The 19,963-nt window shown below is 48.7% G+C and overlaps 1 protein-coding gene across 3 annotated transcripts in view; it reads left to right on the top strand.

Annotated features, from left to right (window-relative positions):
* SLC37A1 (solute carrier family 37 member 1) overlaps positions 1-19,963 on the top strand; it is a 71,757-nt gene that overhangs the window by 7,035 nt on the left and 44,759 nt on the right. For 2 of the 3 annotated variants that reach the window (XM_061167525.1, XM_061167524.1), the window contains exons 3-6: positions 9,337-9,418; positions 18,048-18,180; positions 19,297-19,375; positions 19,490-19,588. In XM_061167525.1, the coding sequence (XP_061023508.1) occupies positions 9,337-9,418; positions 18,048-18,180; positions 19,297-19,375; positions 19,490-19,588 (393 nt within the window). The remainder of the gene's footprint in view (positions 1-9,336; positions 9,419-18,047; positions 18,181-19,296; positions 19,376-19,489; positions 19,589-19,963) is intronic. The other variant, XM_061167526.1, reaches the window with a different exon arrangement.

Raw genomic sequence — 19,963 nt, 5'->3', positions numbered from 1 at the left:
GTGAGGTGTGTCTGGTCCAGCTGTGCTGTGTGCTAAGTCATGTCCGATTCTTTTGTGACCCCATGGACTGTAGCCCATTGGGCTCCTCTGTCCATGGGATTCTCCAGGCAAGAATACTGGAGCAGGTTGCCATTTGCTTCTCCAGGGGATCTTCCCGACCCAGGGATCGAACCCGGGTCTCCCGCATTGGAGGCAGACGCTTTAACCTCTGAGCCGCCAGGGAAGCCCTGGTCAGATTCTTAACATCCATCCTCGTTTGCTTCTCCCTTCACCTTCTCTCACCTATGTGTGTGTGCAGATGTATGTACATACACACACACACTCACACACACACTCACACACTTTCTCATGAACCATTTGAGAGCAAGTTGCAAACATTATACCCTTTTATTTCTAAATACGTTAGTGTGTATTTCCTGTAAATAAGATATTCTCGTGTAACCGCTTCCCTGGTATCTCATGGTAAATGATCTGCCCACAATGAGGGAGACCTGGGTTCTATCCCTGGGTTATAAAGATCCCCTGGAGGAGGGCATGGCAACCCACTCCAGTATTCTTGCCTGGAGAATCCCCAAGGACAGAGGAGCCTGGTGGTATCTATAGTCCATGGGGTCGCAAAGAGTCAGACACAACTTAGCAACTAAGCACATATAACTGCACACAAAGATCAAAATCAGGAAGTTTAACACGGCTGTAATGCTATTGTCTAATCCACAGTCCATGTTCAAAAGTCCAGTAATGTCTTTTATAGATTTTTTCTATAGATTTTAAAAATCTTTCTATAGACTTTTCTTATTCTTTTATAGATTTTTCCCTGGGCCAGGATCTAGTGTGTGGTCACACTCTGCATTTAGTCGTCCTGTGTGTTTAGTTTCCTTTCATTTGGAACCGTATCTTGACCTTTTTTGTCTCCTGTAAGCTTGTCATTTTTGGAGGGTACAAGCTATTTATTTTATAGGCTTTCTTCTTTTGGACGTGTCTGTTGTTTCCTCATGGTTAGATTCAGATTATGCATTTTTGTCAGATATAGCACAGAAAGGAGACAGCTTCTCACTAACGATAATGGAGTTACAGATATTGGTAGGGCTGAGGGGACTGGATGAATCTTGTGGTGCTAGGTTGAAATTAAAGATATCAAGAAAAACTGGAGAGACGGTAAGCAGAGAAATGTGTGTGTGTAATGTGTGTGTATGTGTAGGGGTGTGTGTGTATGCTATGTGTGTGTGCATGTGTATAAAATGCCTTCTCTCTGCTGGAGACAGGCCCTGGAAACAGCAGCATCCCAGCAGCAGTGAGCACACCTGGGGCTAGATCTTGGTTTCTGTATACCATTTCCTACTGAAGGAGCCAGGCAGGCATCCCTGGAGACTGGGATGGTGTCACCACTGGGCCAGGGAAAGTGAGATGAGCCGGGAATATCTGATGTCAAAAAATAAGACAGTGCTTAAAAATGAAGCGACTCTCACTGGCCAAATATAAGATGAGATTATTTTTGGCTGTGCTGGTCCTTCTTTGCAACCCACAGGCTCTTCGTTGCTGCATGCAGCCTTTCTCTAGTTGCAGCGAGTGGGGGCTACTTTCTAGTTGTGGTTCACAGGCTTCTCACTGCTGCAGCTACTCTTGTTTTGGGGCTCCAGAGCACACAGGCTTCAGTAGTTAAAGTGAATGGGTTTAGTTGCACTGTGACATGTGGGATCTTAGTTTCCAGACCAGGGATTGAACCCGTATTCCCTGCACTGACAGATAGATTCTTAACCACTGGACCACCAGGGAGGTCCCTGGGATAATATTTCAAATAAACAATACTAGTAATGGATTATAGCCCTTTGACTAAAACAAGAATCTAGCGAGTCCATGCTCCTATAACCGAATAAGCATCAATGGGAGGAGGGAAAGCTCTTTCCCACAGTGGGATGCCAGCCACTGAGCAGAGCAGCAGGCGTGTCCAAGCTGGATTGTCACCCTCTGAAACCATCAGGAGTGCTTGGTTTAGGTAAGGAGCATCAGCAGACACACAAAATTGGGAGAAAGTTGGGTGAACAACTGGGTTAGCTACCTAACCTCAGAGTGTTTTCCCACAAATTGGTTATTAATTACTAGAGAGAAAATAGTATCTTCTCTGAGGGGCAATGATGCAAGGAGTGCCCAAACCAGGTGGTCAGTACTTAACATCACTGACATCACGGCCCCCTTTAGGGTGCTCTGGAGGGACTCCTATCACGGTATGCATGGGTTCCTTGTTCCTAAAGTGAGATGCGCTGAAGAATTGATGCTTTTGAACTGTGGTGTTGGAGAAGACTCTTGAGAGTCCCTTGGACTGCAAGGAGATCCAGCCAGTCAATCCTAAAGGAAATCAGTCCTGAATATTCATTGGAAGGACTGATATTGAAGCTGAAGCTCCAATACTTTGGCAACCTGATGTGAAGAACTGACTCATTGGAAAAGACCTTGATGCTGGGAAAGATTGAAGGTGGGAGGAGAAGGGGACAACAGAGAATGAGATGGTTGGATGGCATTACTGACTCAATGGACATGGGTTTGGGTAGACTCCAGGAGTTGGTGATGGAAAGGGAGGCCTGGCCTGCTGTGGTTCATGGGTTCGCAAAGAGTCAGACACGACTGAGCAACTGAACTGAACTGAACTGAAAGTAAAATGTCTTCTTACTCATTTCTGTGCCAGGTCATACTGTTCAGTTATTCTCATCTAGAATATTTCTTTTTTTTAACTTCTTATTTGCCTATTACCTAGATAAATAACACTCAAGGAAGGAAGCTGTATTCTTCCTTGAGTCTCTGAACTGGGAGCAGGCTGCCATTTATCTGGGAATGCAGGCAGTGTCTAGGACATTTCTGAGGATGCTTCGAAGGAGCATTGCTGGAAGAGGCTTTATCGCTAGAAACTTGTGGTTAACCCAAACGCTAGTCTTGTAGTATTGCTAGATACAAAGAATGCTGCCTATTGTCAGATATATCTACGGAATAGTAAGTGGAACACTGATGAAATTAAGGATAAAATTATTCATTTTTAATTGTACTTGCTTAATGTTCACAAGCCTAAATGTAACACAAAACAGGAATCAAAGTATTGGATTATATTAGTTTCCTGGGGGTGCTGTAACAAGTCCACAAGCTGGGTGGCTTAAGAGAACAGAAATTAATTTCTCGTGGATCTGGAAGGAGGAGCCTGAGATCCATGTGTCACAGGACTGTGCTCTCACAGAAGGCGTGAGGGAAGAACACTTTCTTGCTTCTTCCCATTTCTGGCGGCTGCTGGCTGTCCATGGCAGTATCTGTCCTGCTCTGCCCTCATTGCCACGTGGCCTTTCCTGCCTGTCTGTCTCTGTCTCCCCATGGCCTTCTATGAAGACCCATAGCTGGATTTAGAATCTCAGTGGATTTGACATCATATGTGAGTTATATGATGTCATATGCATGCTAAGTCGCTTCAGTCGTGTCTGACTCTTTATGACCCTATGGACCGTAGCTGGCTAGGCTCCTCTGTCAATGTGATTTTTCCAGGCAAGAATACTGGAGTGGGTTGCCATTTCCTCCTTCCAGGGATCTTCCCACCCAGGGACTGAACCTGCGTCTCTTAGGTCTCCTGCATTGGCCAGAAGGTTCTTTACCACTAGCGCCACCTGGAGTTGAGTATTCAGTTCAGTTCAGTTGCTCAGTCATGTGCGACTCTTTACGACCCCATGGACTGCAGCACGCCAGGCTTCCCTGTCCATCACCAACTCCCAGAGCCTACTCAAACTCATGTCCATCGTGTCGGTGATGCCATCCAACCATCTCATCCTCTGCTGTCCCCTTCTCCTCCCACCTTCAATCTTTCCTGGCATCAGCTTCTTTTCCAATGAGTCGGTTCTTCACATCAGGTGGCCAAAGTATTGGAGTTTCAGCTTCAGCATCAGTCCTTCCAATGAATATTCAGGACTGATTTCCTTTAGGACTGACTGGTTGGATCTTCTTGCAGTCCAAGAGACTCTCAAGTGTCTTCTCCAACACCACAGTTCAAAAGCATCAATTCTTCGACGCTTAACTTTCTTTATAGGAATTGAGTATGACCTCAGCTAATTACCTCTGCAAGACCTGATTTCCAAAATAAGGTCACATTCTAAGATTTGTAGTGGACATCAGTTTTGGGAGTCACAAAAAGTCAGACACGACTGAGCAGCTTTCACTTTCACTTTCTGTTTTGGGGAAACAGCATTAAATCCACTACAAGATGGATAAAACAAATATTATCCAAAGTCCTTACTTCATAAATGATGAAAGAAGAAAGTAGGTGAGGATAGAATTACAAAATGGGAAAGAACTTCAAGAGGGCTGGTTAGGCCTTTCATCCCCATACTCCAGGATAACCCCAGAAGTGAGATGTCTGCTTGCCTTCCAGGACAAGGGTGTTGCCATGGCCACTTAGGAAGGTACCAGCCCCACAGCATGGCTGCTGTGATTTAAAAGTGATCAGTGGGGCCATGTTCAGACCTTCTGGAAGGGAAAACTCAGCCTCTGGTGGCCGGCCTTTCTCATCTTCCCAGAGTTCTACTTAAGAAGATGCAGAAAGAGGAAGGATAGACTTGGAAACAGAGGGAATAGAGTTGATCTGATGGTTTCTAAATAAACGATAGGGGTTCCTCTTCAGGAGACACATATTCTGTCTCTAGGAAACACCTGGTGTGCAGTGTAAGTTGACCTTTGCCCTGATTCTTCAGGGCAGGTTGCCTCTGAGTATCCTGCTAAGGTTACGGAGCAAGTGGCAGAGCCTGATGGGCCTCCTAAGAGCTAGTGCTATCGGCCGGGCTTACAAACATCCCCTGATCTTCCTAGACAATATTGGGCCACCTCAGCTGGTAAAGGAACTGCCTGCAATGCGGGAGACCTGGGTTCCATCCCTGGGTTGGGAAGATCCCCTGGAGGAGGGAATGACTACCCACTCCAGTATTCTGGCCTGGAGAATTCCATGGACTGAGGAGCCTGACAGACTACAATCCATGGGGTCACAAAGGGTCAGACATGACTGAGGGTCTCTCACTTTCACTTTCTGGTACTCTTGGGGCTTCCCAGGTGGCGCTAGTGGTAAAGAACCCACTTGCTAGTGCAGGGGACATAAGAGACTCAGATTCAATCTCTGGGTCGGGAAGACCCCCTGGAGGAGGGCATGGCAACCCACTCCTGTACTGTTGCCTGGAGAATCCCATGGACAGAGGAGCCTGGCGGGCTACAGTCCATGGAGTTGCAAAGTCGGACATGACTGAAGGGGCTTAGCATGGCAGGCACGGCTTGTGCTCTTCCCAGAGGGGCTGATGCGTTAGGCTGTTTCACTTCCACACAAAACTGAACTGAAAACATCCAGAGGCAAGTTCTCCACTCTGTAGTCCCCGATGACTGTGCTCCGGTCCACATCACCATGCATGGGGCGGTCCTGGGAACTCCATCCGCCCTGCAGGCTCTGTGCAAGTGAGCTTCACTTGCAGAACCACCCATGAGAGAAGGAGGCAGGGGCCCCAACAAAGAGGCAGGGACTCTAGAGAAGGAGACAGGGGCCCTAGAGAAGGAGACAGGGGCCCCAGAGAAGGAGGCAGGGGCCCCAGAGAAGGAGAAAGGGGTCCCAGGGAAGGAGGCAGGGGTCCCAGAGAAGGAGGCAGGGGTCCCTGAGAAGGAGAAAGGGGTCCCAGGGAAGGAGGCAGGGGTCCCAGAGAACGAGGCAGGGGTCCCTGAGAAGGAGAAAGGGGTCCCAGGGAAGGAGGCAGGGGTCCCAGAGAAGGAGGCAGGGGCCCCAGAGAAGGAGGCAGGGATCCCAGAGAAGGAGACAGGGGCCCTAGAGAAGGAGGCAGGGGTCCCAGAGAAGGAGGCAGGGGCCCTAGAGAAGGAAGCAGGGGTCCCAGAGAAGGAGGCAGGGGCCCTAGAGAAGGAAGCAGGGGTCCCAGAGAAGGAGAAAGGGGTCCCAGGGAAGGAGACAGGGGTCCCAGGGAAGGAGGCAGGGGTCCAGGGAAGGAGCAGAGGCCCCAGAGAAGGAGGCAGGGGCCCTAGAGAAGGAGGCAAAGGTCCCAGAGAAGGCGGCAGGGGCCCTAGAGAAGGAGGCAGGGGCCCTAGAGAAGGAGACAGGGGCCCTAGAGAAGGAAACAGGGACCCTGGAGAAGGAGGAAGGGGCCCCAGAGAAGGAGAAAGAGGTCCCAGGGAAGGAGGCGGGGCCCCAGAGAAGGAGGCAGGGACCCTGGAGAAGGAAGCAGGGGCCCGGGATGACTGGCTAGTTTTCAATAACCTGTACAGCTGAGAGAGCCTAGATATGAATGCAGGTGTATTAGGGCCCCAGGGCTCTTCAGACCTGGACACAAGACAAACTCTTTATTTCTGATATATCAAATATATTTTAATAATAATATTTATATTTTAAACATTCTTAATAAGACTAGAATGTTTATAAGTGGAAAGTTCTGGGTAGAGCGTGGCAAACACGAGCCCAAGGCCCATTTAAGTAGAGCTGCTCTCTCCGCATCCTTCTGGGCTAGGTGATTGTGAGATTCGCCTGGTGGGTTGCACACCTGTAAGCTGGTGGTACATAGCATCCCAGACGGCTCCAGATCTTCCTCTCAGGCTCTGGTTCGGGAGGGGCTGGAGGTGACTCAGTCTGAGAACGTTTTCTTACTCCTTGTGGAGGTGAGAAAAGGGAACTCTGATCAGGGTCGCCCCCAGCCTGCACCAGCCCTAGCAAGTGGTCATCTGGGTGACCAATGGATCTAGCTGTGGGTTGGAGAGTCAAGTGTTGACAGTTCCAGTGGTCCAGAACCTTCCTAAGTTAGCACAGAGAGCAGTGGGTGGGATCATGGAGAGCTACCAGCAAAGAAGTGAGAGCCCCCCACTCCCTAGCAGGATGACAGCTTTCAGAAACACAAGGACAAAGGCTGGACTTTGGTCACAAACCCACTGAACCTGCAGTCTGTGTTCTCTGGGGTAGATGACAAGGTCATTTTGTTATAGTTGCACATTTTTCCTATCTGCTCATTGACAGGGACTTGAAGAGCAAAGAATCCTAAGAAACTCATCAGCAAGTATTTCCTTGCTGAAGAATAGAGCCTGGGGGCATTCATTTTACAAGTGTTTATTGAATAGCTGGCAAGTCAGTGTGGTGCGTGTGTGCGTACTCGATGAGCACAGGTGTTCCAGAGGTTGAAGTTTTGAGTCCTATTGTACTACCAAGTCTTTTTTCCCCATCTGAAATATGACTTTTTTTTTTAATCTGGAAATATTCAACTCCTAACTTTTCTGGAGTCAGGGCTTCCCTGGTGATTCAGATGGTAAAGAGTCTGCCTGCAAAGCAGGAGACCCGGGTTTGATCCCTGGATCGGGAAAATCCCGTGGAGAAGAAAATGGCAACCCACTCCAGTATTCTTGCCTGGAGAATCCCATGGACAGAGGAGCCTGGCAGGCTACAGTCCATGGGGTTGTGAAGTCTCAGACATGACTGAGCAACTCCACTTACTTACTTTTCTGGCGGCCAGAGAGGCAGATACCCCTAGGAGTCTTTATGTTAGTATAGGAAGCTGGCCTTGAGAACTAAATCATGACACTGGAAATGTGGGTAGAGATAGGAGGAAGTTGTTTTTCAGTAGCTAAGTCATGACTCTTTGAGACCGCATGGACTGCAGCATGCTAGTCTCCCAGAGTTTACTCAGATTCATGTCTATTGAGTCAGTGATGCTATCCAACCATCTCTTCCTCTGCCACCCACTTCTCCCAAGCGTCCTTCCATATCGAGGGCCTTAGAATGAGCCGCCCTCCTGGGGTTGTGGCTCCCCTGCAGAGAAAGAGAGAGGGGTCCCCTCTGGGTTCTGTGGCCCCTGCCTTCACCTTGGGTAACAACCAAGTGAAGCCTGCACAGGGTTTGAAGTTCATTGGCATTTCCAGAACAGCACAGGATGGATTCTTCAGGGCTGGGGGCTGGGCCTCAAGATGCAGAGGGCCTGCCTTCCTGGCTGGAGCCCCTTGTCATCTCTTGCCAAGGACTTTTTCCTCCTGACCTATTTTCTTCCCTGAAGGGTTGTTTTTCTATAGCATGGTTCAAACGTTCAGACTAGAATAAACTTTCATCTTCTTGCTAGAGCATCTTGTCTGTCGCTCCATACAGCTCAGCACTTCCTCTCAAACTGCTTTTCTCATAAACCAGGGCTTTTGGCCAATAGTTTTTATGTCATTGACCTTATTCATAGCTTGTTGGCATCACTGAGTTGGTCTCACTGAGGTCAGTGAAGTATTTATATTTCTTTATTTCTTGTGTCCTGCTAAAAAGTTGCAGAGAAGCTAAAAAGTAAAAAAAGAATAAATATGATCTTAAATGCCCAGGATAGCAGGCTTGTAAGTCACTTGCAGTTAATTTTGTTACAAACTAAATGATCTTTTTTTTTTTTTTTTGTCTGCTTTTTAAACACATGTGTACGTCTGGGTCCTAGATTCCTCTTTGATTAGTTTTTCCCATGAATGTTTAATTTCAATTTACAAAGTAAAAGTGGCACATGTTTTAAATATACTATTGTAGTGATATGATATATAGGATTCATCTTTGATATAGGACTGAATAAATAGCATACAACATAAGGAAATTTAAGAATACAGTTGCAATGTATTCTTAATGCATCTTTTTAAGTATAGTTGATTTACAATGTTGCATTTAATTTCTGTACAGCAAAGTGATATATGTTCATGATACATATTTATGTTCATTTTCACATGCTTATCCTTTATGGTTTATCACGGGATATTAAATATAGTTCCCTGTGCTATACAGTAAGATGTTGTTGTTTATCCATTCTGTATGTAATAGTTTGTATCTGGTAATCCCAAGCCCTCACTCTATCTCTCCCCCTTGTGGTTACTGCCATGGCAACCATAGGTCTGTTCTCTGTGTCTGTGAATCTGTCTGCATTTTGTAGATAAGCTCATTTGTGTCATATTTTAGATTCCATGTATAAGTGATATCATGTGTATTTGTCTTTCTCTTTCTGACCTATTTTGCTTTGTAGGACATCTCTAGGTCCGTCTGTGTTGCTGCAAATGGCATCATTTCCTTCTTTTTAATGGTTGAGTAATATTCTACTGTGTGTGTGTGTGTGTGTGTGTGTGTGTGTACACACCATACCTTCTTTATCCATTCATCTGTCGATGGATGTTTAGGTTTCCATGTCTTGATTATTGTGACTAGTGCTGCTGCGAACATAGGGGTGCATGGACCTTTGTGAATTCTGTTTTTGTCTGGGCATATGCCCAGGAGTGGGACTGCTGTATCACATGGCATCTTATCTTATTTTATGTCATCCCTGCCACTGTTTTGTGTTTCAGGTACAGAGCCTTCATTTTTATTTTGACATTTTTGCTGTATGCAAGTTTTCACTTATCTCGAAAGCCTATCAGCATAGTTAAGGTAAGAAATCATTCAAAGCACTCGGTTCATTTCCTGCCTGTAATCTCTATAAGGAGCAAGTTACTTTAAGAGCCACTTGTGGGGGAGGGGAGTGTGGGAGAGAGTCATGAGATAAATGGAGGAAATGGATTGTTGGAGAAGCAAGCTCTTCTGCTGCTCTGCTTTTTGGTTTCTCTTTCTCCTGAATTTAAAATCTCTAAAATGGTTTTAGGATTTATAATTTCAGGGGTAGTATATTTTCAGTTATATTCATTGACCGTTCCAGAATTCTAGATCTTAGTTAAATATCTATTCTGTCTTATATGAATTTTCTCTCCAAATATATCTGATCTAAAATTGCTCCCCAAATTGCTTCTGCAGTCATTAGGTTTTCATTCTAAGTCTGACAGTGGTTCTGCTTCTCCATTATTCTTAGAACACTGGGTTTCTGGGTGAATGATGGGTGGGCAGGAGTTATTAAGCAGGCATTTAACTCGACTTGAAGAAAAGGAGATTAAAGTAGACATTCCTACATAATAGCCAGTTATAACTTGGGGGAAAAGCAGGAATTGGAAAGGCATCATTTTGCCTGCAGACTGTCAGCAGGCTTGAATGACTTTTTACTCTTTATTATAGAAGGACAAGGAACTCATCCAGGGCCAAAGATAGTTCATTTACAGCTCGACCGCCCACCTCCACCGCGCAACCCTCCCCGCCCCCCCACCCCCAGTTTCTCCTCGCTGACAGGGGTGCTGGGCCAGGACTGTAATTCCTCTGACCTTTGTGGTCGTGCATCCTCTGCTTCCCCAGGGGCCCGAGTGCTGGGCAGCTGCCCTCGTGGTCTACAGGCCAGTGGCAGCGCCAAGGCTGGTGCTTCTCTGGACAGTTCTGTGCTCCCTGCTCTCTAGCAATTCCCACAGGATGTGAAACACAGTCCATTCACCCCAAGGATTCTGCAGTCCCTCCTTGAGCTCTAGTAAGCAGGAATTTCCCCAGCCCTTCAAGTCACTTTTAATATTCTCCCTTTTTTTGATATGCCAAGTTTTAATAACTATGGAAATGTTTGCAGACCTTAAAATGTGGCTTTCAAAAGAGAGAAAGGGACAGGGCAAGAGATGGGCCTTTATCCACTCTACCAGCATCTCTAAAACCAGTACCAAGGACCAACCACCCCTGGAAACTTAAATACAACTCCTTCCTGTCTTCCTGGTTAGAGAAATAAACATATGACTCAAGAAAAAGGCAAGTTATGAAAATGGGAGAGACGGTTGAAGGGGCCTTAGTGAGTGCTGAGCTAGAGGAGGTCTAGAGCTAGAGAAGGAGCTAGAGAGGTCTGGAGCTTTCCTGAGGTCCAGGTTCCATCCCAAAAAGTTGGGTTTGGATCCTGGGGCCAGCGCCTGACGTGCTAGCTGGAGGGCAGCTGTCACCCTGCAGCAGCAGTGATGGGGGAAGGGCCTGTGTTGGGACTGGGGTGGGCTGGATACCAGAGGGTCTCCTTCTGATGGTCACGCGCATCCCCGTGTAGCCAGGGAGGGATTGTTCCAGGCCACTCTCCCGGCTTCCCTGATGGGGGCTTGGGGCTTAATGATGAGGCGGTCCTGTGAGCAGCTTAGTTGCATTTTCATCAGTCACAGCAACGACCACTGCCTGAGCCCCCAGCCTGACCAGGTGCACGTGCCCCTTGTTTAATATCATCATCACAGTTGTCCTGAGAGTGTCCCTTTGAGGAAATTGAGGCTCTGGAGCCTAATTCCTCCATGAAGGCTGGGGCCACGCCAGGTGAATTCCATGGGTGTTGGCTGACTTCAGGGTCCCTGCTCTTAACCTCGCTGGCTCAGGGTCTCTGTTGCCCAGTTGCTCAGTTTTGCCTGACTTTTTGTGACCCCATGGACTGCAGCATGCCAGGCTTCCCTGTCCTTCACCAACTCCCAGAGCTTGCTCAAACTCATGTCGATTGAGTGGATAATGCCATCCAACCATTTCATCCTCTGTCACCCCCTTCTCCTCCTGCCCTCAATCTTTCCCAGCATCAGGGTCTTTTCCAATGAGTCAATTCTTCCCATCAGGTGACCAAAGGATTGGAGCTTCCCTTTCAGCATCAGTCCTTCCAGTGAACATTCAGGATTTCAGGGCCTCTTCCCTGGTGGCTCAGACGGTAAAGCGTCTGTCTGCAATGCGGGAGCCAATACCCGAGTACATTCACAGCGTCACCCCCAGGTTTTCCTCAACACACAGATGGTCTGACTTAGCACCTTCAGTGCGCCTGGTTGTGGATTAGCCTAGTCAGAACCCAGGGGCTTCTTGGTCTTCTGAGATGGATGACATGTCCCACTACATGTGATACCTTCCTTTGTAATGCCTTACAAGGCTTTCACATGCCTGATTTAGCTCATCTTATTTATAAATCTAGAAGTAGTAATGATCCTGTTGACCCACGGGACAGTTTGAATTATCTCTCACCCATATTTATTAACACATTATGAACGAATAAAAATATATTTGCTTCCCTAGAATTTTGATCACCAGGGGTGGCGAATTATATAGTGATTCACATATTTTCATGTCATTTATAGTAACCTGACATGTCATGTCAGCATGAGGCTACTCTGTTTAGACTTACTGCTGATATCTGTCATTTTCTCTGATTTTAGTAGACAGCAAAAAGGAAAAATAGGTGATAAAGATGAAAACAGGTCTGGGAGGAGGTGGGGTTACAACCTCATTCTTTTTTCAGCTGCTCTAGATCTAGCCCCGCCTCCTGCCTAGAGGCTGGAGGGACACTCTGTAAGGGACTCTTCCCTGCCGCCCCCTGCCCTGGGCTGTGCCAGAACCAAAGCCGGAAAGCAGGGGGTTCTCCGGAGAGCTGCTGGGATCCAGGTTCTCCAGGGGGGTGGTGACACTGACCGATCTGAGTGTGAACGTTCAGCTGTCTCTGCACACACGGGAGCAGGAGAGGAAAGCTCTGAAGTCCAGAGACGGACAGAAAGCAAAGCCTGAGGGACTGGAAGTGCACGCCTTGGCTTTGGAGGGAAACTTGCTATCTGGAAAGTTCCATTCTTCCTAGTATTTGTATTTAAATAGGATGCAACTCCAGAGAGAGTCTCAGCAGTGTCTTTGTCAATGGAATTAAGTAATCTCAGCGTTTATATGGGCTTCCCAGGTGGCCCTGGTGGTAAAGGACCTGCCTGCCAGCGCAGGGGAAGGAAGAGACGCGGGTTCGAGCCCTGGGGTGAGAGGATCGCCTGGAGGAGGCGCAGCAGCCCACTCCAGCATGAAAACAGTGTCCAAGAATTAATGACCAAAGTGTGAAAAGGAAACATTTTTAAGCCACTGTGATCAAATTATTATGGAATTGCCTGAAAACAAACAAGGCGCTCAGTGGGATAGAAAACACCGTAGAAACACAGTAGCATGGAGACAGAGGTGATGGGAAAGGAGAATTCAGCTAATAAGTGGGGATTCATCTGGAAGCTTCATAATATTGAACCTCTACCGTACAAAATAGATGGATGAATTAAAGGTTTAAACGTGAAAAATAAAAAGTACAAATCCAAGAACAAGATCATGTCCGTTTTAGGGGTGTAATGTGGGGACACCCAAAGCCATGATGAACAGAGGGGTTGAGGAGGCAGTTCACAGACAAGGGATCTGAGTTTCAGGAGCCGTACTAACTGTGTGCAAGCTTGCTGATATTTACAAGTGCAAGTTCAAGTAACAATGCATCACTTTACACCCACTAATGGGCAAAGCATACAAGACAGTGACAGCCCTTGCGAGATGTGAAGGGTCTACAACCTTTTGGAAAGTGTCTGGGTAACACCTGTTGACATTAAAAATGCTTGTCCTTCAGTTCCTGCTTCTGGGAACTTTGTCGATAAAAATAAAAGCACTTAGGAATAAGCATCTTTATTGTAGCTTTACTGGCAATAAAAAAAAAAAAAAGGTAAAAGGGGGTAGGAAAAACCCTGGCTGTTATGTGAACTTAATCAGCAGATGAAAGTTTGAACAAATTATAGTAACTTCATATTCCGATATGTACAACTACTTTAAAAATTAATTAGAGCAAAATCAGTTGATGCAGAAAAATTCCTCAGAGGTATTTTTGAGTAAGAAGAGTGAAAGTGTACGTAAGTCCATGTAGAATGATCCCATTAAAAAATAGGCAGTGACGCCAAGGCCTCTCTGTGTATTTCTGAACACCTGTGTAAGTGGGCGTGTGTCTGCATATGCAGATGTGTTTTCATGTGGCGCCTGTGACACAGGTGAGCCGACCGCCCCCAGGTGCTGTTGTAAAGGGGGCTCCGCGTGTCTGTTCTCCCCGCTCTGAGCACATCCCGTCCACTCTTGCTGCTGTAACAAAACCCCACAGACTGGATGGCTGCAAACTGCAGGCGTTTCTTTCTCATGGTCCTGGAGTCTGGACTTCCCCAGTCATGGTGCCAGCATCCTCAGTTTCTTTCAGCCAGCAGACAGCCACCTCGTAGCTTCATATGCTGGAAGGCTGCGGAGCTCTCTGGGGTCCTTTTTTCTTTTTTTAATCTTATTTATTTATTTATTTATTTTCATTTATTTTTATTAGTTGGAGGCTAATTACTTTACAATACTGTAGTGGTTTTTGTCATGCATTGACATGAATCAGCCATGGATTTACATGTATTCCCCATCCCGATCCCCGCTCCCACCTCCCTCTCTACCCAATCCCTCTGGGTCTTCCCATTGCACCAGGCCCGAGCACTTGTCTCATGCATCCAACCTGGGCTGGTGATATGTTTCACCATAGATAATATTTTAATCTTATTTATTTTTAATTGAAAGGTAACTGCTTTACAATATTTTGTTGGTTCTGCCTATATCTACATGAATCAGACATATGTTCCCTCCCTCTTGAACCTCCCTCCCACCTCCGATATCCCACCCCTCTAGGTTGTCATGGAGCACTGGTTTGAGCTCCATGAGTCATACAACAAATTCCCACTGGTTATCTATTTTACATAGGGTAATGTATATGTTTCCATGCTAGAGTAGCATGGGATTCCTTTAAAAGGGCACTAACCCCATTTATGAGGGCTCCACCCTCATGACCTAATCACCTCCTACAAGCCTCCCCTCCTAACACCATCACCTCAGGATTAGGTTTCAACATGTGGATTTGGTGGGACACCAATACTCAGAGCAGAGCGGGCACCAGAACTTTCACTTTTCTTCTAGGACTGCTTTTGGATAATGCTTCCAAGAGTTCTCTTAACCCAGAGCTTTATAAAAGGAGCATGAAGGACTAGTTAAAATAAATGGACCCACACAACCTAACGAACTCTAGAAAGTTTTCTAAACATATGCACTCGGTATAAATTATGTACACACTTGTATGTGCACATGCATGCATCTGTGTACTCACACATACTAAACTCCATGTGTGATCCAAAGGTGGAATGAAGCTGACACAACCCCATCTCCCTGATGAGGCCCTAGTCCCCTGCTTGATTCCTGCCACCCCTCCACCCCATTGTCACCTGTCAGCATCTTCTGGACCCCTTCCTAATTCCCCCCGGGTTACCTCCTCCATTAGAATGAGCAGCTTCAAGGAGGCCTTGGTCAGAGAACCCAAGAGCAAACCCATGTTTCTGGAATGAATGAGCAAACAGTTTCTCAGAGTGTAGTTGCTCAGGTTCGGAGTTTAAAGCACAGAGTCTTCATTAATGTACATTTATATAAAAGACAATTATGCCTAAATGGCTGATGGGCCGGTGCATGTCACCCACGCTTGTCCCTGCCCCTCCCCCACACAAAGTGCTTTGTGATGTCATGGCTGTTCTCTGCCTCCTTCCATCATGTTGATAACATGTCTTCTCTTGCTCCCCACCCCCCACCTGCCAATCACTGTGGCAGTTCATTTCGTTTTGTGGTTTATTTTGCTGTTCCCGTTCCATTGTGTATCACACAGACATTTACTAAACAGTCACGAGCCCTGAGTACCAAGAACATTCCATTCTGCTCCTCCTCCCGTGGCATCTCACAACTCTTATTTCTTGTTTGCCATGTTGTCTTCTGATTGATTGACTTTTAATAACTGCCTGCTGTGTTTTGATTAATTTTATGTGTAAAAAATTTGCAAAGGAGACTGCCTTTATGAAAACAGAAGACTAGCTCCCCCCCTCCACCCAAATGATTTGATAATACGGTAAGAATCAGTTCACCTCGTGAGTTTGTTTTGTTTTTACAAACTAAGATAATCTTAGTTTTATTAATCCTTATCTTCCTGCAAACACCAAGTTTTGGGAATATCCTCAGAACTCATTATTCTCAAGTAATCTTCAATCTTTTCTTGCTTTTGCTGCAGCCTTTCCATGGGATGGGGTGGAGATTGCACTTCTCATGTGAAGGAGCCGGGGGAGAAGGGAGCTGAATGAGAGGGGGGCAGCTGGAGGTGTCAGGATGCCTCAGTGCGGGTGGACCCCAACACTCACAGCTCAGCCAGTTTCTGAGTGCTTCCGAGGACCGAGCTCTCCACACACACCTCCACCTGCTCAGCTTTCCAGCAGCGCTGGGGTGGGCTGCACTGTGCTGGCTCCATAACAGACGGTGGGATTTCACCTCCCGTGACTCGGCCGAGGCTGGAAGCCGGAACAGTGGCACCCAGATCCCGGCTCAGAGGCTGTGCCCCTGACCAGCAACACCAAATCAAAACAGGAACCCTCTCCTGCTTGTTGATGAAACAAAAATGGGTGTTTTCTAATCCTTTCCATCCCCTGTGGATGGTGAAAGAGGGTGTGGACCTGCAGTGGGAGCTGCGTCTACAGTGGTCCTCTTCGCAGACTTCCATGAGAGGCGGGTGTTAGGAACCCCATGCCAGCCTTGCTCACAGGTTCTCCCCCCCTCAACACACACACACACAGCCTATGGGGTCCTCGCGTCCTGCCTGGGGCTCCTTCAGTGAAAGGTGAGTAGACCAACGGTGGCATCTGTGGGCCTGGCCCTGATGGCTTCTGGCTTCTGAGAGAAGCATCAGGGGAAGGTGGGCAGACACACCCAGCTCCTGAGGGCAAAGACAGAAGATGCTTATATCAGGTGGGTGGGGAGGTGCTGAAATCCAACTTCACGGAGAAAGGCAGGGCTGCAGGCTCTCCAGGCCCCGTCCTGAGTTCACAGTCACACCACCAGTTTCTCAAGTGGCCCAAGGGTGCCCAAGGACCCTATGGTGATGGTGCCCCACCCCCACTACCGGGAGGATGACCTCAGCTAAGGAAAGCTCTTTGCTGAGTGTTACCTTGAGTTTGAAAAGCAGAACCTTGGCTGGTTTTAGGGCCATGTTTATATTATAACAGGACAGCCCAGTGATGACGACAAAGCCATGTGACCAGAGTCTCTGGGTCCTGTGGGCCAGGCCAGGTCTCAGGGGTGTGTGTCCGTGTAAAATCAGGAGGTGTCCGCTCTGGCTAACCACGGCCCTGGCCAGGCGGCCTTTTAAAGGACATCAGCCTCTTTGGTGACTCCCTTCTGAAGAGGTAGGGTGTCCACGAAGCGGAGGCGGTGGGCCGGCCTCCTGGCTGCCCCCATCTGGTGGACTGGGGTCCAGCCAGCTGCAGTCCTGCTGCTGTGGGTCTTGACCCCAGGGTAGATGCCCCTGCCGGGGCCCTCTTTCTGACATCCCCCAGGCCTGGCCCCTTCAGGACCTCTGCTCCCCCTGAGGGCCACCTCTCTGGCCTTGAGGACACCTCCCTTCTACCCTCACTCATACCTGACTGATTGGTTCATCTGAGCCACGTGTAGCGAAAGCCCCAGAAAGCCCACAGCAAGAAAGAAGTGAGAGCTGGGGGCCACCTGGGGAGGGACCTGCTGTGTGATTCCCCAGGCTGCCCGGCAGATGCGTGGAGTCCTATCTGCCACTCCTCGTGTTTCAAGGAACAAGTCACGTGTTTCAGGTCCCCATACCACGATGGCCCGGGCTGCCATACGGCACTTTTCTGAACATGGGTGTTCCTCCCTAAGGAGCACCCTCAGCTGGTTTTAGGCATGTTTTTGAGATACAATTTGCACAAAGTAAAGTCCACAGACCTCAGTGTCTGGCCTGACAAATATTATATGCTCACCCAGAAGTCATCCCCCAGGTCGAGGTCTGGCCCCTGTCCAGCTCTCGAGGGCTCCCTGTGCCTGGCCCCCATCATCACCCCACCATCTCTAAATGACCACGATCCTCTCAGTGTCACCTGGATTCTCTTCCCTCCTCCTGAGCTCGTGAGCAGAGCCCTCCCAGCATGCTCCTCTGTGTCAGGCTTATTTTGAGATTCAGCCTCATGTGGACCTGAAACTTGTTTCAGTGATATAAATACAGCAAGATGGATCCATGCATCTGTTTTGGGCACGTGGTCCTGGGTGCGGCCCGGCTGCTCCGAGCGGTGGTCTCTGGGTGGCCATACGGGCTATGCTGGCCGTGTCTGTGCTCAGGAGGGGCTGGGCGCTGGGGAGCTCCGGAAAGGTCCTCATCAGCAGATGTGCAGTGGGTCCTGCAGAGACACTGCCCCAGGGGTGCCTTATCCCCTGAGAACGCAGTCACCCTAGGATGGCTGTCCCTACGCTACACCCCCGAACCCCACTGAGTTCTCTCTCTCTCTCTCTCTTTCTCTGGCTTCTGTCCACCCCACGGGTGTCCCAGGGTGAATTGCACAGCTACTGCACGGCTTCAAATGATGGGAAAGTCAGATTCAGCAGCCAGAGCCAAAAAGCCAGAGATGCCCCTGCTTACCAGCTCCCAGACAATGGGACTGACTGTGGCTGGGCCCCATTTGGTAAGTTCTCCATCTGTTCCCCAGCCCCCACCCCCGCCCCCGTGCTCACCCCAAAGGCTTCCTCCACAGGTGGAGACCAGAGCTGGCTGGCTGGCCTGGCTCCCCTAGCCCAGCTCATCTTAGCAGTGGTAACGATGCCCTTGGATAGATGCAGCCATGCCTCCAGTTGCAAACTGGTCCCTCCTCCCAGCAAACCAGTCTCCCGCCTTCAGCTGCTGCTGTGTCTCCAAGTGCCCATGTGCAGGGTTGTCCCTTAGTGCAGAGATTTCCAACCTCCAGGATCTACTGCCTGGTGATCAGAGGTGGAGCTGATATAATAATAATAGAGATAAAGGGCACAATAAATGTAATGCGCTTGAGTCATCCTGAAACCATCCCCCCATCCTGGTACGTGGGGAAATTATCTTCCATGAAACCAGTCCCAGGTACCCAAAAGGTTGGGGAATGCTGGGTTAGTGATTAGATCTACTGAAGGTCGGGCTTCCCAGGTGGCGCTAGTGGTAAAGAACCTTCCTGCAAAGCAGGAGACATAATGAGATATGGTTTCAATCCCTGGGTTGGGAAGATCCCCTGGAGGAGGGCTTGGCTGCCCACTCCAGTATTCTTTCTTGCCTGGAGAATCCCATGGGCAGAGAAGCCTGGTGGTCCATAGGGTCCATAGGGTCACCAAGAGTCGGACACAACTGAAGCAACTTAGCATGCATGCACTAGTGAAGGTCATTTGCAGGTTGCATTTGTCAAAGCTGGAAGTCAGGACTGACAGGGCATAAGCTGTGAGCGGAAACAAGAAAGCTGTGCTATAGGGCTGGCCGGGGCAGGACTGGGGGGTGGTGGTGCTGAAGCAAAGCCAGGGTAACGTGAAACAGAATGAATAAACTGCAGGCTCATCCCAGCGATTGGGATTTGACCTGATGGGAGGATATTTATGTAGCAATAAGTTGCCACATGGCAACTTTATTTCCCATTGCTGCATTTTCTGTGTTACCATCTGAGGACACCACCCAGCCCTAGCCAGCAGAAGTCAGTATTTCACTGCCCCTCTCCTGGACATCCAGGGACATTTAATGAAAGGCTAAGCAACACTCTCGCTCTCCCATTGCTTCTCGACCCATGCAGATCAGGAAAACTATCAACAGCTGCTCGGAGCCCTGGACTACTCCTTCCTGTGCGCGTACGCCGTCGGCATGTACCTGAGGTAGGTCTGGCTGGGACCGCACGACCCAGCTGGTCCGCTGGGTGCAGAGCGAGGCTCAGGCATGCTGAAGATGCAGCCTGGTCCACAGGTAGTGGTCCTCTCGTCTCTTCTCAGAGGTGAGGCGAGGTGGGAGCCAACGCACGCCCCAGGCGTCCTGCTGACCAGGCAGACTGTCCTCAGATGGCTTCTCCTGGCCCGGGGTTCGATGCACGGGTGAGTCCTGCAGGGACCTGGTCACTCTGGAGCAGGGTGCTGGCAGCTCCCCACTCCGCGAGCCCGGCAGAGCACCCTGTCCTCTGCTTTCAGGGGCTGTCGTCTGTTTACTAACCTGCCTGGCGTCAGAGCAGTTCACACGGGGTGTGCCTGGCGTGTCCACTGGATGCCCAGCTCAGCTGGACCAGCGCCTCCCCTGCCTGCCAGAGGCCGTCCTGCCTGGCAGTTGGGGGTGTGGACTCCAGGGACACATTGCTGGAATTCGACCCCGGCTTGACTACTCGTTCAGGAGGCTTTGGACAAGTCACTGCACCTCCTCGGGCCTCAGTTTACCCTTTACAAAACTGGGAAACCAGTAGTTCTTAACTCACAGGG

The sequence above is a fragment of the Dama dama genome, chromosome 19 (assembly GCF_033118175.1).
Source record: "Dama dama isolate Ldn47 chromosome 19, ASM3311817v1, whole genome shotgun sequence".
In the NCBI taxonomy this organism is placed as follows: Eukaryota; Metazoa; Chordata; class Mammalia; order Artiodactyla; family Cervidae; genus Dama; species Dama dama.
The sequence above is the reverse complement of the archived record's forward strand: the minus strand, read 5'-3'. Positions and strand labels throughout refer to the sequence as shown.